Below are 20,825 nucleotides of genomic sequence, written 5' to 3'. Positions count from 1 at the left end.
GGGCAATCTCGCGGTGCGCGCGACTCCACATCCGGGCCTTGTCTTCTTCACGTCCTCCCGCCCCCCACCACTCCACCCCGGGTGCCAACAGGAAGCGGAAGTGAAGAATGCGAATCCCGACGGTCTCCTAGCAACGCGAGGAGGGGGTCAAGTGACACAACCAGCTGACTGCGGTAGAAGAAGACGCTGTGGGTGGGTCTGTGGCAACCACGACTGCCCGACCGGGAACCGAAGCCGAACAGTCATCGTCAGAATGTCGGGCAAAGACCGAATTGAAATCTTTCCCTCGCGAATGTAAGTAAAAGAATGACCGTCATTAGGTTCAGGACCGCCTGGCGGGATTCTCGTTTCCTCCGCAGCGAGGTTCCTGATTTTCTGGGCGGATCCTGAGCTCTCCCGGTCTTTCTTCGTGGGTGCAGGGCGAGGCTCCCTGACGGACTCCTCACACATTCCTCCGGGTGAACCGGGCTGGTCAGAGCGATCCCTGCCCAAAGGAACAGGCGCCCGGCCTGCTGGCTTTTGTGAAGGTCCGCTAACCCCATTCATTAATCGAGCCATTCATTCCACCCTCCCTATCGAACCGACACTGGATTACGTAACTGAATCGATGCTCAGTTTAGCGGGGAGGTGGGCAAGCTAACGAGGTTTGATAAATGGATTGAGAAGGGAGGTTTACTGCTGTGGGAAGCATATAGAAGAGACTTCTATGCCAAATTGGGTGTTGAATTGCCCCAGCATGGACGCCAGATCGTATCCCCTTAGTCATTTTCCAGGATCCCATGAAATGTCACCTGCGCTGGGAAGGTAGCCCCGAGTTTCTGAGGCACTCCTCTTGCCCAATGACCATTGCAACTTGTTCAGACTTACGTTAATAATACCCATCACATTGTAAAGTGGACAGTAATTGTTTGCATAACGTTCCCACTGGACCCTGTGCTCTCGAGTATTAATCCACTAGAGGCCCGGTGCACGACATTCGTGCACTGGGTGAGGGGTTAAGGGGGGTCCTCTCAGCCCAGCCTGTGCCCTTTAGCAGTAGGCAGCCCTAGGCTGCCGCAGAGGCGGGAAGAGGCTCCCGTCACCTCCGCTGAGCTCGCCAGCCTTCAGCCCACCAGGGGCAGCTGCTGCGCTGAGCGTCTGCCCTCTGGTGGTCAGTGCACATCATAGCAACCAGTCATTCAGTAGTTTGGTTATTTGCATATTACCTTTTATTATAGGATAGACAGTCCACAAAAAATGTTCCTCGAATGAACCCATGCCTTGGAATTTGCTCAGTTGGGGGCAGCCTTTCTCTTTTGGTCTGATGTCTTTGGTAAGAGAAATAGCATATGGCCCTAAGTGGCCAGTCTAAAGAAAATGTTGAGGTTTTCTCATATGTACCTAACAATGTGTGGAAAGAAAAGATTGTTCTTATTTGCCCTCTTCTCCTTTTCCTTTCCCTCCTTTTCTTTTTTCAGTGAGGAACATAAAGTCAGTTTTGGCTTTGACATTTAGATCTTTTTTTTTTTTATTGTGGTCCTATCTTTTTGGAAGTATTCTGTTGCTTTTCTTCATCCTGACCTTTTTCTCCTAAATAAAAGCTATTTTCAAACCCCAAACCTAGATTTCTGTCTCTGCTTGGGTGGCTACAGCTCTTAATGAAATGAAGGAATTATTGGCTTTTTGTTTATTTTTTTACTTTCACCTACTGGCTTTCTAGTAGCTGTTTGGAATCAAGTGAGTTGTGGGGAAGAGGGCCAAACTCTAGCATAGCTTCCAGCAGCCTACGGTTATGTTTCCTAAATGACATAATCCCCTATTAAAATGCCTGAGAAAGCTCAGAGCCACCAGAAGAATTTACTGTTTAATCTAGCCAACACCTGCTGGTAATCCCTGACCTCCCTTTCTTAGGGCATTTACTGAAAAGGGCTTACAATGATGAATCCTTCATTTTCCCATTGAGATGTATAGGGTGTCCCAAAAAATGTATACGCATTTTAACAACTGATAACTCAATTTTGAAAATGAAATATATTTTAATAAACACTGCCTTTATAATTGTTCAAAGTATATGCGTACATTTTGTTGGGACACCCTGTATATGTGTCTCCCTATAAATTAGAAGTGTCTTTCTCAAAGACCTGAAAATCATTTCTTTGAAATGTAATCAGGAAGGATAAGGCTTCTGTCTGTGAGGATGGAATCCTAACTTCCATAATTGCCAGCAGCGGACACAAGTGGCCCAATCTCATTTCCACTGACCAGCCTTTTGTAATTTTTCACTTCTCTGATTCTGCTTGAATCCCCTATCCCTGCGTTCCCTCATTCTTCTTTTAAAATGCAGTCACCTTTGCACACCTCAGCTCCTTCCCCTCTTGTCAGTGGTTACTGAGTAAAATCAGTTTTCACTGCTTCAATTAATGTTTGACTGTGTTAATATTAGTAGTCAGAATGTTAACATTTTTTTTGTCTTAATTTAAGACTAAGAGGTGAAAATAAGCTTTATTCAGCTTAGAGAAGAAGAATGATAGGTTTGTGAAGGTGGAAATTGCTATTTTAGAGCATCCAGCTTGCTGTTTAAGGGGAAAATCAGGTGCAGGAAGTAACAGCTTCTCTAAATATTTTCCCCAAGGCTTAGCACAGGTACTTTGTCATGTAGTCAGATGTCTTTGATTCATCTGGAAATAAGTTATCATCCTAGCTGAAGGTCAAACACGTTTAAGTAGGGCTGAGCAGCTGCGAAATTTGTAAAAGAATAAGTTTTTTAAAGAGTCAGGTTAGGAAATACACTAGTGACTTCTCTTTGAGATAATTCTTATAATGTTACCCTATGAAATGGGGCTGACATTCACTTAGGCACCAGAGAGAGAAAAACAAGTTTAGGGTGGAATTGAAAGAAATCAGTCAAATCCAGGTTATACCTACAAGGGCTGTAAGCCTAGGGCTGTAAGCCTTTGGGCAGGTCACTCTTTGAGTGTCAAGAGTTACAGAGATGCCATTACCTAGAAGGAAATTAAAGTTAGCCTGGTCAGTTCAATTTTATCAACCAGTTCAACTTTTTGCTATCAAACTTGCTGGAATCTGCAGTACTAGGATTTGACTTACATTTGATCCAACTCTTTCCAAATTCTGATGGTTAGTATAAACAATACAGTATGTTTAATATACACATTGGGGCAGCTAGATGCTGCTCAGGCAGGAAACTGAACCTCCCTCACTTGGTTAATCTTCAGCCAGTGCAAAGGCAGCCCGGATAGCTAGAGAGAGCTGTTCATCTGGTGCTGTTTATAATCTGTAGGGGAGGCAGTGTCCCATGTAATTGGGGTACAGTGGACCTACGGGTGAGCCTCGGACAAGTCCCTGGAGTCAGAAATCTGGTTCTTGTCCTGCTCTGCCTTTTCTTCAGTGAGTGACTGTGGACAAGTTGTTTCATTTTTCTAAGTCTCATTTTCTTAAATTTCAGGATAACGTCTAAAATTCCTTCCAGCTGCAGAATTGTCTCAATAACCTTTGCCCTATGGTAAAGGACTTCAACAATCTAAAAACTTAGCCAAAAGGTCCATTAATACTACTTTGCATTTGGTTATAACACCATTCATATAAAATTATATCTCCTTAAACAAATCACTTTAAGTATCTAAGATAATCTATTGTTGGATCTTATTACCCATTTCCCCCCCATTATTAAATTTTATCAGGCATATGGGAGCAAGAACAGAAATGTCAGTTTCTGCAGTTGGTTTTTTGACTTTGGTATTGTGGTTTCTGATGGGAAAAGATTGAAATAGGCAATAAGGAGACTTCAGTAGCTTGTCACTTCTCAGAAGTCTATTCTTATATATGTCATTTAATCTATCTATATAAAAGCCTAATATGCAAAATGTCCCCTTAGGAGTTCAACTGGGAGACCGGGAATTCAATCGCTCGCTATGACATGCATTGACCACCAGGGGGTGGTGTGGAGCTAAGGAAGGTCCTGGTCGGCAGCCGGGGAAGGGATGCCCCGGCTGGCAGCTGGAAGGCCCTAATCGGCCCTGATCACCGGCCAGGCCTAGGGACCCTACCTGTGTACAATCAGGCAGGCAGGCAGAGTGCTTAAGGGCGACCAGGCAGGTAGAGTGTTTAGGGGCAATCAGGCAGGCAGGCAGAGTGCTTAGGGGTGACCAGGCAGGCAGAGGCGGTTAGGGGTGATCAGGCAGGCAGGCGAGCAATTAGGGGCCAGCAGTCCCAGATTGCGAGAGGGATGTCTGACTGCTGGTTTAGGCCCGATATGCAGGGATCCCTGCGTGATTGGGCCTAAACCGGCAGTTGGACATCCCCTAAGGGGTCCCAGATTTGAGAGGGTGCAGGCTGGGCTGAGGGACCCCTGCCTCTGTGCACGAATTTCGTGCATCAGGCCTCTAGTGTAGTAATAAAAAGTAAATCTACTTTTTAAAAATATATTTTTATTGATTTCAGAGAGGAAGGGAGAGGGAGGGAGAGAGATAGAAACATCATTGATGAGAGAGAATCATGGATCGGCTGCCTCCTGCATGCCCCCTAAGTGGGGATTGAGCCTGCGACCCAGGCATGTGCCCTTGACTGGAATGGAACCTGGGACCCTTTGGTCTGCAGGCTGATGCTCTATCCACTGAGCAAAACTGGCCAGAACAGTCTTTTTTATTTTATTTTTTTTTAGTCAGCCCCATTTCCCAAAGGAAATGGTTACAGTTTCTGTGAATCCTTTCTATTCTCTGTATCTGTATAAGCATATTTACCCTCCTTGCTTTGCATATCTAAAACAATATCATATAGGAAGCACATGCAGACCTATTTTCCTCTTTTTTTTATAACTACATATCATTCCATTATATAATGAACCATAATTTATGGAACATTTAACTTGTTTCTACCCATTTGCTCTTATAAATAATGTTGGAGTACTCATCCATAACCTTGTACATATTATTGTATACCTGTGGGAGTAAACCTGTAGGATAAATTCCTCAAAGTGGAATTGTTGGTCCTGAAGGTAAGTGCATAAATTAGTGGACAGATTTTAAAAAATCCTTAATACACTTCTTTTTTGTTGTTGTTAATCCTCATCCGAGGATATTTTTTCCATTGATTTTTAGGAAGGGAGGAGGAGAGACAGAAAGAGAGAGAGAAACATTGATGTGAGAGAGACACATCAATTGGTTGCCTCCCACACGTGCCCCAACCAGGGCTGGGGATAGAGCCTGCAACCGAGGTACATGCCCTTGACCGGAATCAAACCCATAACCCGTTAGTCAGCGGGCCAATGCTCTATCCACTAAACTGGCTAGGGATAGAGCACTTCTAATGGAAACAGATATTGTTTTAATTTGTAAATCAAGTAAGTATTTAAACTATGTTGGAATCATAAAATAGCACTCCTGATAAACTTTATTATGACAATATTTATGCCAGATATAGATTAAAACGTTGTTCTAGTTTTAAGTAAACTTCTCATTTATGGAACACTTGAGGGTAGAAATCTGTGGTATTGAGAAACCAACTAAACCTGTCAGCTACAAATGCTGTATATATTATTCTGTTGACATCAAAGAATAAAGCATAATTTTAACATTGTATTGGGGAGGTATTTTTCTTTCTTTTAAATAATGGGAATAAGTGTCTTTAACTTTGTTTACATAGGGCGCAGACCATCATGAAGGCTCGATTAAAAGGAGCACAGACAGGTCGAAACCTCCTGAAGAAAAAATCTGATGCCCTAACTCTTCGATTTCGACAGATCCTAAAGAAGATCATAGAGGTAGAATGAACTTTGCTTAGAACAGGATTTATTTTGGAAATATCTAAGGAAAATCCAGCATGGCTGTTGACATTTTAATTTTTCTTTGTTATTTTAATAAATTTTTCTTTCAAAAGTAAAAATACCATTATAAAATAATGAGTTTTACATGGTTCATTTAATAAAGTCCAAATTCCTTACTCTTGTTCTCAAGCCTCACTTGATCTAATCTGGCTCCTACCTGCCTCTTTGACCTCATTTGCTCTATTCTTCCAAACATCCTCCTCTAGGGCCTTTGCATTAGCTGTTTTTTTCCTGCTGGAAATGCTCTTTTCTCAGAACTTCTTATGACTGGCTCCTCTGTGCATTCTGGTCTCTCCAGAGAGGCCATCGCTGATCACCCAATCTGAAGTGACCACTGTATTTACTTCTGTCATGTTTCCTTGTTTTTATCATAGCACATACTACTGCAGTGATGGCGAACCTATGACACGGGTGTCAGAGGTGACACGCGAACTCATTTTTTTGGTTGATTTTTCTTTGTTAAATGGCATTTAAATATATAAAATAAATATCAAAAATATACATCTTTGTTTTACTATGGTTGCAAATATCAACAAATTTCTATATGTGACACGGCACCAGAGTTAAGTTAGGGTTTTTCAAAATGCTGACACGCCGAGCTTAAAAGGTTCGCCATCACTGCACTACTGCATGGTATTTGTTTGATAGTTTACCCCCATAGAGAATGTAAGTTCCATGAGAAGGGGACTCTGTCTTTTCAGCAGTGTATTTTCAATATCTAGAACAGTGTTGGCAGCTAGTACATTGACTCAATGTTTGGATAAATGATGTATGAATACAGTGGTATATAAAAAAGTGAAGGTTCTTCCCATTTCCCCTCTCCTACCCCCAACTATCCTTCTTTCATTTCCCAGAGTTCTTTGTGAGACTCTGTTTTATATCCTTTCCATCTTCTCTCTCTCAGTCTCTTTCTCCCTGAATATCTCAATCTCTTTCTTTGGTAGCACATATTGAAAGTATTGCTTTTGTAAAGCATATACCAAGAGTATGGTATCATGTGTGGCTATATGCCCACACACAGATTTTTTGGTAACAAACATGCATGCAAGTATACACACACACACACACACACACACACACACACATATTTATATTTATATAACATTTTCTGCCCCACTCCCCCTTCCTTCGCTCCATGGCAGAATATGATGAACAGCTTTCTATATCATATAGTTCGGTCTCATTCTTTATAATAGCTGAATGGTACTCCTTTGCATGGATGATGGAATTTACCATTTCTCTATTGATGGATGTGTAGTTTTACCATTTTGTGGGGGAGGGTACTCTTAAGTCCTTATGTGTATGTATGCTAGCATTTTTTTGGAAAAGTCCTAGAATCTCAAGAATCATTTCATTGTTTTCTAGATAACTCAAATTGCTCTCCAAATTGTTATACTAATTTACATTTCTGCTAAATGATTAGTGAGAGGACCTATTTTCTTAAATTCTTCTTAGTTGGGTATTATTTTTTGTTGTTGCCAATCTGTTGTGCTAAAATTGCTATCTTATTTTAATATATTTTTTTATTTCAGAGAGGAAGGGAAAGGGAGAGATAGAACAGCAATGATGAGAATCATTGACCAGCTGCCTCCTGCACTTTTCCTACAGGGGATTGAGCCCAAAGCCTGGGCACGTGCCCTGACCGGGAATTGAACGGCTGGGCTCTTTTATAATTTTGAAAATAAACCTTTACCTTGAATCATTTTTATTTTTTATTTTTTGGTGTGTGTGTGGGGGTGATATGAGGAGGTAGGGATTTAGCTTCATCATTTTGTAAATGCATGACTGGTTGAGTGGTCTCTTTACATTGCTAAATTCCAGTATAGTCCTGGAGCTCTTTCTGAACTCTATTCCATTTCATTGACTTAGTGTCCCAGTACCAGATGTATTTCTTTATAGTTATACATTTTTAATACTTGGTAAAGTAACTCTGTACCCAGTTATACTTCTCTTAAAAAATTATTGGATATTCTCAAACATTAAATATTCCAGATTTATTTTAGAATCACTATGCCATTAGGATTTTGACCGCACTGTAGTGAATTTAGGAGATTAATTTGAGCAAATCATTATGGACCCATTCAACAAAAACATACTCCTGCAGTAAAGATTCAGTTTTCTCTTTCTTAATGTCTTTATTTTGATGTTTTATTTATAAAACGCATGGTTTTGCAACATGATTAGTGACCGTAACTAAACCTGTTAAAGCAAAATTGGAAATTTTTATTTTTTATCATTATCAAATCAATGTTTATATTTACATGCATAACTGACATGAAATACTGGTGGTATTGAAGCTACATGATTATGATTTTTCCTGGTGAAATAACTTGGTTGAATCGGCTGTTGGTTTATACTTTTCCAGACTAAAATGTTGATGGGTGAAGTGATGAGAGAAGCTGCCTTTTCACTTGCTGAGGCCAAGTTCACAGCAGGGGACTTCAGGTAAGAAGACTAAATTGGGTGTTTTGAAAAATCAGTGCTCTATGTTCATACCATTTTAAATTTAAAAATATTAGCATTAAAGACAATTGCTATATTAATAATAAGGAAGGACACTTTTAACCCCATCCCCTTAACATCACCGTCTTTATTACTACCCACATGTATCTGTTACATAGTTGTAGGCACAAGATACTTAAAATTTATGGTTCTTTTTTTTTTCTTAAATACATTTTATTGATTTTTTACAGAGAGGAAGGGAGAAGGATAGAGAGTTAGAAACATCAATGAGAGAGAAACATCGATCAGCTGCCTCCTGCACACCTCCCACTGGGGACGTGCCCACAACCAAGGTACATGCCCTTAGCTGGAATCGAACCTGGGACCCTTCAGTCCACAGGCCGATGCTCTATCCACTGAGCCAAACCGGTTAGGGCTATGGTCCATTTTTATTTAACATTGTATCATAAACATTTTTTCCCTTCTTTTCACTTAGCTGCATAATCTTTCTCTAGATGTACCATAACTTATTAACCTTTTCTCCTAATGGAAGGCCTTTGGGTTGATTTGCGGATGTTTTTTGGTATTAGAAAAGGTGCTCGATCCCCGGTGTGGTGTGTGCAGGAGGCAGCCGATCAGTGACCCTCTCTCCCTCTCCCTTCCTCTCTGAAATCAATAAAAATATATTAAAAAAAGGGGGGGGGTGGCATGACTTTTATGGCTTTTGTCATATCAATATATGCTTTACAAAGCATTCAAAATAGTTTAGTATTCCTTTACAAAGGGGTTTTGCCAATTTACTTGTTATGTAATTCCCCAAATAAACCTGTGAAGTAGACCAGGTAAGCAGTTATTCCCAGCTAAGTTCAGTGCCTTCCTGAGTCAAATGGCTATTTAGGGGCAGAGGTGGAAGTTATTTTCAGGGGCTTTGATTTTAGTGTGTTTTTTTCCTTAATTTTTGTTGTTAATCCTTAACTGAGGATATTTTTCCCATTGATTTTTAGAGAGAGTTTAAGTGAGGGAGGAAGAGAGAGGAAGGGAGGAAGAAGGGAGTGAGAGAGCGAGAGAGACTGAGAAAGAAACAACAATGAGAGAGAGACATTGATGTGAGAGAGACACATCAAATGCTTGCCTCCTGCATAAGCCCTGACTAGGGCCGGGGATCTAACCTGCAACCCAGGCATGTGCCCTTGACTGGGAATAGAACCTGTGACCCTTCGGTGCTTGGGCCAACACTCGAATCAGAGTCACACAGGCCAGGGCTGATTTTAGTCTCCTTTACTCAGTGACACAGTGCCTTATTCTTAGTGCTTCTTACCTGTCTAGGAGCATTACCTGGTGGCCACGTCTCACAGCCTGAGGGCCATAAGGCCTTTGAAGCAGTAGACTAAGTGTTGCCGGTGTTGCTAGGATAACAACTTGGCACTGGCTGTTCCAGGCAGAGGGAGGGAATCAATAGTGTGTAAGTGGTATGTGAGTACCTTAGGGTGGTTATAGGGACAACACTTTACAATAAAAATGAGGAGTCAGACAAAGCCAGATGGAAGTTAGGTAAGTTCTAGAAAAGGAATTGTACTCGTTTTGCCAAACTTACAAGTTTTGAACAGCAAACCTAAAAGGAAAGAAAGCTTTCTCTAAATTACATTAACGGAATGAAAATCCCATGTCTGACTGAAAACTCAAGCGATCCAAATACTATAAAATCATTCTTTGTTGTTTTTTTTTATGACTAATTTTTATTCTTTGCTCTCCGAGGCCCACCTGTGGAAGTAGTGATTTTTGTCCTTTTCTGGAAAAAGACTATTATCAGAACATACTTAATTGTGAAATTATCCAATGGTAGGTTTATTTTTCACTCTAAAAACTCAACTAAACCAAGGCTCCCTTTTCGCCCCCTGCAGCACCACAGTTATCCAAAATGTGAATAAAGCCCAAGTGAAGATTCGAGCAAAGAAAGATAATGTAGCAGGTAATTTTTCAACTGTTTAGATTCCATGGGGGAGAAAAGGTGACATTTTAAAATCAATCTGTTTATATAGCAATTAGAGGCCCAGTGCACAAATTCATGCCCAAGGGGGGTCCCTTGTCCTGGCCTGCGGGATGGGGCCGAAACCAGCTCTCTCACATCCCCCGAGGGGTCCTGGATTGCAAAAGGGCATAGGCCAGGCCGAGGGACCCTACTGGTGCACAATCAGAGCTGGGGAGGGACACAGGAGGTTGGCCAGCAGGGGAGGGACCCAGGGCATTACTGGCCCCTCTTGCTCAGTCCCCAGCAGCAAGCTAACCTACTGGTTGGAGCATCTTCCCCTGTTGGTCAGTGCATGTCACAGCGACTGGTCGACTGTCTGCCCCCTGGTGGTCAGTGCATGTCATAGTGAGCGGTTGAGTGGCCTTAGCATATCATTAGCATATTACGCTTTGATTAGTTGAACGGCCGACTGGACACTTAGCATATTAGGCTTTTATTATATAGGATGTCTGGATATCCCAGTTAATCTTTTCTACTTAGAGCAAGTTGATTGGCTTTACATGTTAAACCCATTTTAACTGATGATTTCTAGGGAGTTAGGGTAGGGAAAATGGGAAGTTGTTTAATGTATATAAAGTTAGGGTTATACAAGATGAACACATTCCAGATATATGCTGTACTGTATAGTACCAATAGAATAATATGGTGGTGTGCACTTAAAAACTTGTTAGGAGAATATATCTGATGTTAAGAGTTCTACACACACACACACACACACACACACACACACACACACAGGAAAAGGACACATAAAATCTTTTGGAGATGATGGTGTTTATTTCCTTGATTATTATGATGGTATCATGGGTGTATGCATATGTCTAAACTCATCAAAATACATATATTAAATATGTGCAACTTTTTTTGTATATTAAGTATATCTCAGAGATGAAGGAAAAAAACCCACTGTAACAACCAGATCCCTTATTACTCAGGCTAATTTAATTTTTGAATAGGATTGAACCATTAGAAAGGCAGGTTCCTAATTTTATTCCTTGAAACCAGTTACAATTCCAGACAATCTGTTGACTTTTTCTGTGTTTAACAGGTGTTACCTTGCCAATATTTGAACATTACCATGAAGGAACTGACAGTAAGTGTCTCTGGGTTCTCTGATTCCTCTTTAAATGAACCTTGTTCTGGAAAATGGTGCTAGATTGAGTTTGGTGGTTCCCATGTTAGAGCCTTATCTGATACAGTTAGGACAGTAGGTAATCAGTTCATCAAAATAGTGTTATGGCAGGGAGTCATTAAACATTGTACATGTCTGAAAATACTTTATTTTAACCTCAAGACATATAAGTGTACAGTCATGTACCATTTTAAAAATATAAGCTCATGGCCTTTCTTTGCATATGAATTCACTCTTTAGACTTCTAGGTTGTCTTTCTGCATAAACCATACCCATAATACATTGTTTATAATTTCCAGTTTGGGTCTCTTTAAAGTAGAAAAAGATCTTAGACACTGATGCAATCTGAATCTCCCTAGAATTTTATAGCCCACTTTCATTTTTCTTTTTTATAACTGTCTCACCATTTCCTAATTTGACAGCTTTTTTGTAGTAAAACATCTTTGTTGAGTCTGTCCAAAGTAATCAGATTTTTTTTTTTTTTTTTAGAAATATAACAGTGCCTTCCTTTGGCACTCATCTTTCATTGGTCCACATAAAATATTTAGTATAGTTCGAATAAAGTAGAGCATTCTGGAGAGTCACCTATTAACAGAGTATCATTGTACTGGGGCATCAGGCAGTGTGTTCTACTAGGGAATGGAGCACGTTGGTTACTCCAGCAATCTGGTGAAGTGGGGGTTGGTTAAACACCTCCTGTAGTTAGAATAGTATCCCTGTGGATGCTGTCATGTCCGATAGTGTCTGGGGAGGGAAGATGGGGACTTCATGTTTGCATTTAATAGAGATAGTATATTTGTTTTTCCATTTTGGCACTGTTCTGACATCTTCTTTTGGGGAATTTGAAGGGGAAGATTATTATTCTACAATTACAAATGTTGTCTGACTGGTTCTTTCAGGTTATGAACTGACTGGTTTAGCCAGAGGTGGGGAACAACTGGCTAAATTAAAGAGGAACTATGCCAAAGCAGTGGAGCTACTGGTGGAACTCGCCTCGCTGCAGGTAGGCAGAGAACTCCCGCTGTTTGGTTTCTAATATTTGAGTGCATGAGATTCAGATCTTGGCTCAGAGTGTCCTGAACTCAGTACTTCAAACTGTTTTCATGGCCCTCTGTGAAACAAGTCAAAGATGTTTTGATTTCTGAAATAGTGACTTCTGCACCATTGTCCCATCTTGTGTTACTAACAAAATGTGCAGTGGTGGTTTCACTGCTAGATGAGGACTGCAGCTTTCAATGCAGGTTTAACACGGTGTATGAGTGAAAAGCCAGGTTTTCCTCTGTGGCCAGTTAATGTGTATCTAGGTCATTTGTGCCTGATTCTCTCCTCTGGCCATTTTTACAACTTTAAGTAAGTCTGAAGTAAGTTATAATAGCATGGAGATAGTGTTAGCTCTATAGAAATCTCACAATTTTTAACTTGTTGAAAGTACTAGTCTTGGTTTCCAAATGTCCTCGACAGGTGCCGTCTGAGTGGATCCCCAAAGGATTAGGAACAGGGCAGGATTAGGAAGACTTTGTACTTACATTTTATTTGTCCTCTGATTTTAGACTTCCTTTGTTACTTTGGATGAAGCTATTAAGATAACCAACAGGCGTGTAAATGCCATTGAACATGGTGAGTGCGAGCCTGTGGGGCTCTTGGTTCATCTCCTGTGCATGCCTCTACATTTGTTGCATAACTGCTAGGATCAGGCACTGACCGCCAGGTGGGACACACTGCCCACAGTGGGTAGTGCAGTGAGTCAGTGGTGCTGTAAAATATTAAGTGCTTTGATAGGAGGTGTATAATTTGGGTGTTAGACGAGAGTGGTGAGTTCAAAATTATGGAATATTTTATTCACTGCTGGTTATACATTTAGAATAAAGAGTGGAAACTATTTCTCAAGAGCTATAGTGTTTTTAGTGCTTCCCAATGACTGAGTGAATGATGCATATTTTTGAACACATCTAATATTTAACGTTAAATCCCTCTCCCTTAGGCCTGTGTCCTACAGAAACAATGTCCTATATTCTCTTGATTTGTGAAAATAAATTTTCCCATTTGATGCATTATTTCCCATCTTTATTATTTCAAAACTGTGACTGCTAAGTATTAATGTAATACTTTTTGCTTAAGAAACTCAGTTTTCATTAAAGGAACATTTTTTCATTTTAAGGTAAGGAGAAAAATTTGAATAGCAAAGAAATTATTTTGCTTTATTAGTGTTAAAGAGGAAGTTACCTCATTTTTAAAAAACTGAAAACACATTTCCTGACTGCTTGCTAGTGCCAGCCCTTGTACATGGAGTTTCAAGCAAAACAGAATGGATAAGGTAATAGTTCCAACTCTCAAGTTGACATTCTAGAACAGGCAAATTCCATGTAAAACAGAACCTTATGACTGACACAAAACACAGCTTACTGCATTCTCTGTGCCTTGATGCTCCACTTTTCCACAGATTGCTGTATATTTGAGTGCGGGAGATTCAAATCTTGTTCAATGTTATATATTCCTTAGGGGCCCGGTGCACGAAATTCGTGCAGGGGGGGGGGGGTTGGTCCCTCAGCCCAACCTGCACCCTCTCCAACCTGGGAACCCTCAGGGAATGTTCTACTGATGGCTTAGGCCTGCTCCCCTGGTTCTCTGCTCTCTGTGGACCTGCCTGCTTGAGGCCCTGGTGTCTGCTCTCTGTGGCAGCCTGCTTGCCCTTTGCTGCTGGGGCCAGGGGCAAGCAGTGCCCTGCTGTCTGCTCTCTGGCTCGCCGCTGCAGGGGCAAGCAGGGCCTGGTGTCGGCTCTCTGTGGAGGCCCTGCAGGGGACTGCTTCTCCTCAGTGCCACGGCCAGGGGAAGGCAGGGCCCTGCTGTCTGCTCGCTCGCTGTGGGGACGTTCCGCCCTGCCCCTGGCCGCTTGTGCGCACGCCAGCTTGGAGCGCCTGGGTCCCAGGGATGTTCCTGCCCCACCCCCAGCCACTCCGTGCCTGTGCGTGTAGGCCCAGAGTGGCCGGGGGCATTCCGGGACCCCGGCTGCTCCGGGCCTTCAGGTTCAGAGCGGCCTGGCTCCCGAGGACGCCTGTCCCTGGGACGCAGGCTGCTTGGTGCTGGCGCGCGCGTAAGTGGCCACCTCACCCCCAGTCGCTTGGCGCCTGCGTTTGCAAATTAACCTGTGGGCTAATTTGCATACCCACTCCTGATTGGCTGTGGGGCGTCATGAAGGTACGGTCAATTTGCATTCTTCTCTTTTATTAGTGTAGACTAGAAGCCCAGTGCACAAAAATTTGTGCACTCGGGGGGGGGGGGCGGTCCCTCAGCCCGGCCTGCGCCCATTCACAGTCCAGGACCCCTTGGGGGATATCCACCTGTCAACTTAGGCCCGCTTCCTGGGGGATCAGGCCTAAGCTTGCAGTCAGACATCCTTCTGGCAGCCAGGGAGCCCTCGGGGGATGTCCGACTAAAGGCTTAGGCCCCCAAGGGATCCGGTCTAACCGTTAGTTGGACATTCTTAGTGCTGCCACGGAGGTGGGAGAGGCTCCTGCCACCACCACTGCGCTGGCCAGCCATGAGCCAGCTTCTGGCTGAGTGGCACTCCCCATATGGAAGTGCACTGACCACCAGGGGGCAGCTCCTGCATTGAGCATCTGCCCCCTTGTGGCTAGTGCGCATCATAGCAATCGTTCATTCTGCCGTTCAGTCAATGTGCATATTAGCCTTTTATTATTATTACTAGAGGCCCGGTGCACAAAAATTTGTGCACTCGGGGGTCCCTCAGCCCAGCCTGTGCCCTCTCGCAGTCTGGGACCCCTCGGGGGATGTCCACCTGCTGGCTTAGGCCTGCTCCCTGGGGGATTGTGCCTAAGCTGGCAGTGATACATCCCTTGGGGGATGTCCACTTGCCAGCGGGCCGAAGCTGCAGTTGAACATCCACAGAGCTGCTGAGGAGGCAGGAGAGGCTCCCACCATTGCCACTGTGATGCCGTCAGCCTGGCTTGTGGCTGAGCAGAGCTCCCCCTGTGGGAGTGCACTGACTACCAGGGGGCAGCTCCTGCATTGAGCATCTGCCCCCTGGCGGTCAGTGTGTATCATAGTGACCAGTCATTCCCAGTCGTTCTGCTGTTAGGGTCAATTTGCACATTACCGCCCTAACGGGTTTGGCTCAGTGGATAGAGCATCGGCCTGTGGACTGAAGGGTCCCAGGTTCGATTCTCGTCAAGGGCATGTACTCTGGTTGCGTACGCATCCCCAGTAGGGGGTGTGCAGGAGGCAGCTGATTGAAGTTTCTCTCTCATCGATGTTTCTAACTCTCTATCCCTCTCCCTTCCTCTCTGTAAAAAATCAATAAAATATATTTGGGGAAAAAAATTGCATGTGCACATTACCCTTTTATTATATAGGATAGAAGCCTGGTGCACGGGTGGGAGCCAGCTGGTTTGCCCTGAAGGGTGTCCCAGATCAGGGTGGGCAGGGGACCCCCAGCTCCCTACGATCGCCCACGCTGCCCCTGCTCACGATTGCTGGCTCTGCCCATGCTCACGCCTAACACCTCTGGCCAAGGCATTAGGCCTGGGCAAGGGACCCCCAGCTCCCCACCATCGTCAACTCGGCCCCTGCTCCCTGCGATTGACCGCTCCGCCCGAATGCCTCTCACCCAGGCATTAGGCCTGGGCAGGGGACCCACAGGTCTCCAAGGGACCTCCTGCTCCACCCCTTCCCAGGCCTAACGCCTGTGGCCAAGGCATTAGGCCTGGGCAGGGGACCCCAAGCTCCCACCATCAGCGACTGTGCCCCTGCTCCCCATGATCGCTGGCACTGCTCCTGCCCAGGCCTAATGCCTCTGGCCAAGGCATTAGGCCCGGGCAAGGGACCCCCGCAGCTGCATCCTCCCCCGATCGTGGGCTCCGACCCTGCCCGGGCCTTACGCCTCTGGCCTAGACGTTGGGCCCGGGCAGCGGGGACCCCAGCTGCAGCCGTCCCTGCCCAGGCCTTTCGCCTCTGGCTGAGCCGTTAGGCCCAGGCAGGGGACACCCCAAGCTGCAGCCACCCCTGATCGTGGGCTCCGCCCCTGCCCGGGCCTTACGCCTCTGGCCGAGGTGTTAGGCCCGGGCAGGGGATCCTCGCTGCAGCCGCCCCCCCCCCCCATCGGGGGCTCCGGCCCTGCCTGAGCCTAACGCCTCTGGCCGACGTTAGATCCGGGCAGGGGACCCCCCAAGCTGCAGCCGCCCCCCGATCGTGAGCTCCGCCCCTTCCCGGGCCTAACGCCTTTGGCTGAGGCGTTAGGCAAGGGCAGCGGGGAGCCAAGCTGCAGCTGCCCCCCGATCGTGCGCTCCGCCCTGACCGGGCCTTTCGCCTCTGGCCGAGGCGTTAGGCCCAGGCAGGGGACCCCCCCAGCTGCAGCCACCCCCCGATCGTGAGCTCCGCCCCTTCCCGGGCCTAACGCCTTTGGCTGAGGCGTTAGGCAAGGGCAGCGGGGAGCCCAAGCTGCAGCTGCCCCCGGGTCGTGCGCTCCGCCCCTGCCCGGGCCTTTCGCCTCTGGCCGAGGCGTTAGGCCAGGGCAGCGGGGACCCCCAGCTGCAGCCGCCCCCCCACCCAGCTCAACCACTCCCTGATAGTGGGCTCCGGGCAGCGGAGACCAACAGCTTCAGCCACCCCACGATCGTGGGCTCCGCCCCTGCCCAGCTCCCATCACTGGCTCCACCCCTACTTCCCACTATCACTGGCCAGTGCGGCAAAGGCCAGGATTCTCCGATCATGGCTGGGGGGCAGGGCAAAGGTGGCCCTGGGGGCCGCCTTTGCCCTGCCCCCCGGCTCTTAGCTCCCCCCTGGGTTTCCGATCACTGTCAGTGCCAGGGGGCTTCTTCGGTGCTTTCCCTTTTGCCTCCCTGCATTGTGCCTACATATGCAAATTAACCGCCATCTTTGTTGACAGTTAACCGCCATCTTGGCTGGTGATTAATTTGCATATCTCGCTAATTAGCCAATGGGAAGGGTAGCGGTCGTACGCCAATTACCATGTTTCTCTTTTATTAGTATAGATTTAAGATGTTTTCCCCCTTTTGCCCCCTCTACCCAGCTCTTGCCCCCCACTTCTCTCTGGCCATCACCATACTGTTGTCTGTGTCCATGGGTTGTGCATATATTTTCTTTGGCTAATCCCTTCTTTAAATTCACTTCTTTTAATTTTTATTTTCAGATAAGTGCTTATAACTGCACTATTATATATTTTCTATTATATCATTTAGAATTAAGATATTTTTTAATTGAACCCTTGTAAATTTTAGCACAATTTGATAAATTATGCTAGAAGCAATTAGGAGATTTTTCATGTAATGCAGATACATTTCAGTATTTTATTAATTTTGAATTTTTTAATATTTTAATTTGAAATAATCTCATACATGTAAAAAAAACTATGAAATACTACAGCATATTATATGTACCCTTCACCCAATTTCTTAGGTGTTAATAATTTAAACATAACCATTATACAACTAACAAAATTGGAATATATTTTTCTTATAATCTCTTTAATGTTACTTAATCCATTTACTTTGTTTTTGTTAATCTTCACCCAAGGATATTTTTCCATTGAATTTTAGAGAAAGTGAAGGGAAAGGGAGAGACACATTGATTGGTTGCCTCCTGCACATGCTTTGATAGGGACTGGGGATCAAGCCAACAACTAAGGTACATGCCCTTGACTGGAATTGAACCTGGGACCCTTCAGTCCACGGGCTAATGCTCTAATCACTGAGCAAAACAGGCAGCAGCTTAATTCATTTACTTTTAATCTATATGTGTCTTTATATTTAAAGTGGGTTTTGTTTTTGATTCACCCTCATAATCTGTCTTTTAATTGGTGCATTTATGCCACTGACTTTCAGAGTGCTTACTGAAAGAATTACTACCATATCAGGTGGCTCCTGGGGGCTTCTGGGGCAAGGCAAGGCGGGCTGGCCTGCCCTGGATGGCGGTGTGCTGGCGACTCACGCTGTTCCACCCTGCCTGCAGTATGCAAATTAGCCGCCATCTTTGTTGGCAGTTAATTTGCATATTGTGCTGATTAGCCAATGGGAGGCGTAGCGAAGGTATGGTCAATTACCATGTTTGTCTATTATTAGATAGGATATGAATTTAGTGAAATATATATTGTGGTCCAGTGTTATCTGTCTTTAGAAAAGACATAGAAGGGCATATACCAAAATGTTTATAATAGTTACTTTAGGGTGGTTGGATTATACTGCATTTCCTTTTTATGTTCTTGTTTTCTAAATTTTCTACATTAAATGTACACTGATTTTATAATTAGAAAAAATAACTGGTATACAAATGAGCACTGGCAATTAGAAAAAAAAGGTTTAAAGTTCTCACGTGTATATTATGTTTTTAAACCCTAGTCATCATTCCCAGGATTGAACGCACCCTTGCTTATATCATTGCAGAGCTGGATGAGAGAGAGCGAGAAGAATTCTATAGGTTTGTTGGAATTGGCAGTTATTGATCATTTTCTGTTTTCCATATTCCAGTGTCTCTATTTGCTGAGAAATTTGTTGGCGTCTGTTCTTTAGAATTAGCATAGCTTGCATTTTACTCTGATTTGTAAGAAGCAAGAAATAATATTGCCAAAGGCTGTGAGGACAGATCTATGCCAAGTTTTGCACATACATAAAACAGCAATCTCCAAAAGCTTTGGTCAGAGGAGCTATTAATAGACTTGGTTATTTTAAAAAGTGAAACTGATTTATGGGGGTGTCTGTCTCCCATATAAAAAGAAACTGGATTAATCAATCAGTATGTATTACATGTTGACTATGTTCCAGAAGGGGACATCACATAATAGTGTAAACCATACCATTAGAGAATTGGTGCAGTACTTGGAGAGAAATGCACGTATATAATTGGTTATGAACATTCAGAGCTTGTAGGGTCAATAAATACTAAGTAGGTGGGGTATAGGGTCAGTGTTCCAGGTTCTGAAGTGGGAGACAGATGAAGGCAGGCATATTCAGGGAAGACACGGCCCTCTTAACTCTGAGCAGCGTCTGAGTATGATTTATAATCTTAATTATCAGTTTATTTAGTTCTGTCCTTCAGTAATGTTTAGGGTTGTGGTGAGCCAAATGGAATGATACAGAATTTTAATAAATGCCTAAATGCTCAAAATCTGTTCCAATATCAGGAAATAGATTTCAAAGTTTATTCACCTTGGGAATAGGAGTTTTTGAAATCAGTTATTAGCTTAAAATATGTGTATCCTACCTCAAATCTTCTTTTAATGGGCTGTCTTTTAATTGGTGCATTTATGCCACTGACTTTCAGAGTGCTTACTGATAGAATTACTACCATATCAGGCGGCTTCTGATTCAATTCCAATTGGAATTTAATTTCAATTACTAAAATTGAAATTAAAATAAAGTTTTGTTCTAGTTTGTGCTTATTATCCTTGTTACAAAACTAGAAGAAAGCAAATCTACTTAGTACTGAAATAGCATTCAGAAAAACCCTTTACTTTACAGGTTAAAGAAAATACAGGAGAAGAAAAAGATTCTCAAGGAAAAAACTGAGAGGGAATTGGAGAAACGGAAGGTAGCTGGAGAGGTGACGGAGCCTGCCAATCTTCTGGCTGAAGAGAAGGATGAGGATCTTCTGTTTGAGTAATCTTGCCTGCTCTGGTTCTTCTTGCCTGCTCTCGTTCTGTTCTTTCAGAAGTCCTGACGTGACATCATTTTAGTTCAGTGTGTAGGTTTGGTTCGTGTGGTTGTTTATTTTTTGGTCTAATTTCACTGGTTGTAAAACTTCTCTGGATGTCCATTTATGGGTTACTTTTGCAGAATCCTAATTTACCAACCATTGATCACAGATGAGATTTAGAGAACCTGCCTAGGAAATTGTAGAATTTATTCTGCAGAAGTGTCACCCTACCCCAATTATAAATGGTTACAAGTGATCGGCTTACCAAGCATATTAGGAAATTCCCCTTAGGAACCACAGTGGTCTCAGGCCAATACAAGGAGGCCAGCTACTGTAGGAACAACCCTCCATTCCTACCCACCCACACCCCTGGCGCTGCTGTCTGACATAGCTGCAGCCATCCTGTGTTTCTGTGGTACTTCTCCAGCTCTAGGAAAGCCTTCCCTTAATTTACCTTGCATGACAGGTCTCTGTTTGTTCTCTCTGTCATGGAACAGTTGTGCCAATTTGCATGTGACTGTGGTATAAACAGTAAAATGATTAAAAAGAAATTAAGGAAACAGAACTTAATATCTGTGCCGGTAGGGAGTATTCCTCTATGGTGAAGAATAAGTTAAAAGATGTGTGTGTTTCACCCAGAGGTTCCAATGGACTGACTTCTGGCACAAATGTAAAGACAGGATGGTCGTTAGATATGCTGAAACCTTAAATGGCAGAGGATATAAATAAAGCAAAAAAAG

At 43.7% G+C, this 20,825-nt stretch overlaps 1 protein-coding gene across 2 annotated transcripts; it reads left to right on the top strand.

The window, feature by feature from the left end:
- Positions 1–105: 105 nt before the first annotated feature.
- ATP6V1D (ATPase H+ transporting V1 subunit D) lies at positions 106–20,824 on the top strand. Of its 2 annotated transcripts, none has more exons than XM_014457799.2 (9): positions 106–294; positions 5,638–5,755; positions 8,184–8,263; positions 10,162–10,229; positions 11,338–11,382; positions 12,321–12,424; positions 12,972–13,038; positions 18,837–18,870; positions 19,911–20,824. In XM_014457799.2, exons 1-9 carry the CDS (start codon positions 254–256, stop codon positions 20,050–20,052), a joined length of 699 nt encoding a protein of 232 aa, XP_014313285.1. In that variant the 5' UTR covers positions 106–253; the 3' UTR covers positions 20,053–20,824. The 2 variants fall into 2 exon arrangements, with proteins under 2 accessions (XP_014313285.1, XP_006091053.1); XM_006090991.3 differs by having other exon boundaries at positions 18,792–18,870.
- Position 20,825: the final 1 nt, after the last annotated feature.

Source organism: Myotis lucifugus, unplaced genomic scaffold (assembly GCF_000147115.1).
Source record: "Myotis lucifugus unplaced genomic scaffold, Myoluc2.0 scaffold_85, whole genome shotgun sequence".
In the NCBI taxonomy this organism is placed as follows: domain Eukaryota; kingdom Metazoa; phylum Chordata; class Mammalia; order Chiroptera; family Vespertilionidae; genus Myotis; species Myotis lucifugus.
The sequence above is the reverse complement of the archived record's forward strand: the minus strand, read 5'-3'. Positions and strand labels throughout refer to the sequence as shown.

Bases quoted from the DNA above. Each gene is read 5' to 3' on its own strand.
- ATP6V1D (XM_006090991.3), top strand. From the start codon at position 254: ATGTCGGGCAAAGACCGAATTGAAATCTTTCCCTCGCGAAT. The intron at 10,230-11,337 runs GTAATTTTTCAA...TGTGTTTAACAG, and splicing joins AAAGAAAGATAATGTAGCAG to GTGTTACCTTGCCAATATTT. The intron at 12,425-12,971 runs GTAGGCAGAGAA...CTCTGATTTTAG, and splicing joins TGGAACTCGCCTCGCTGCAG to ACTTCCTTTGTTACTTTGGA.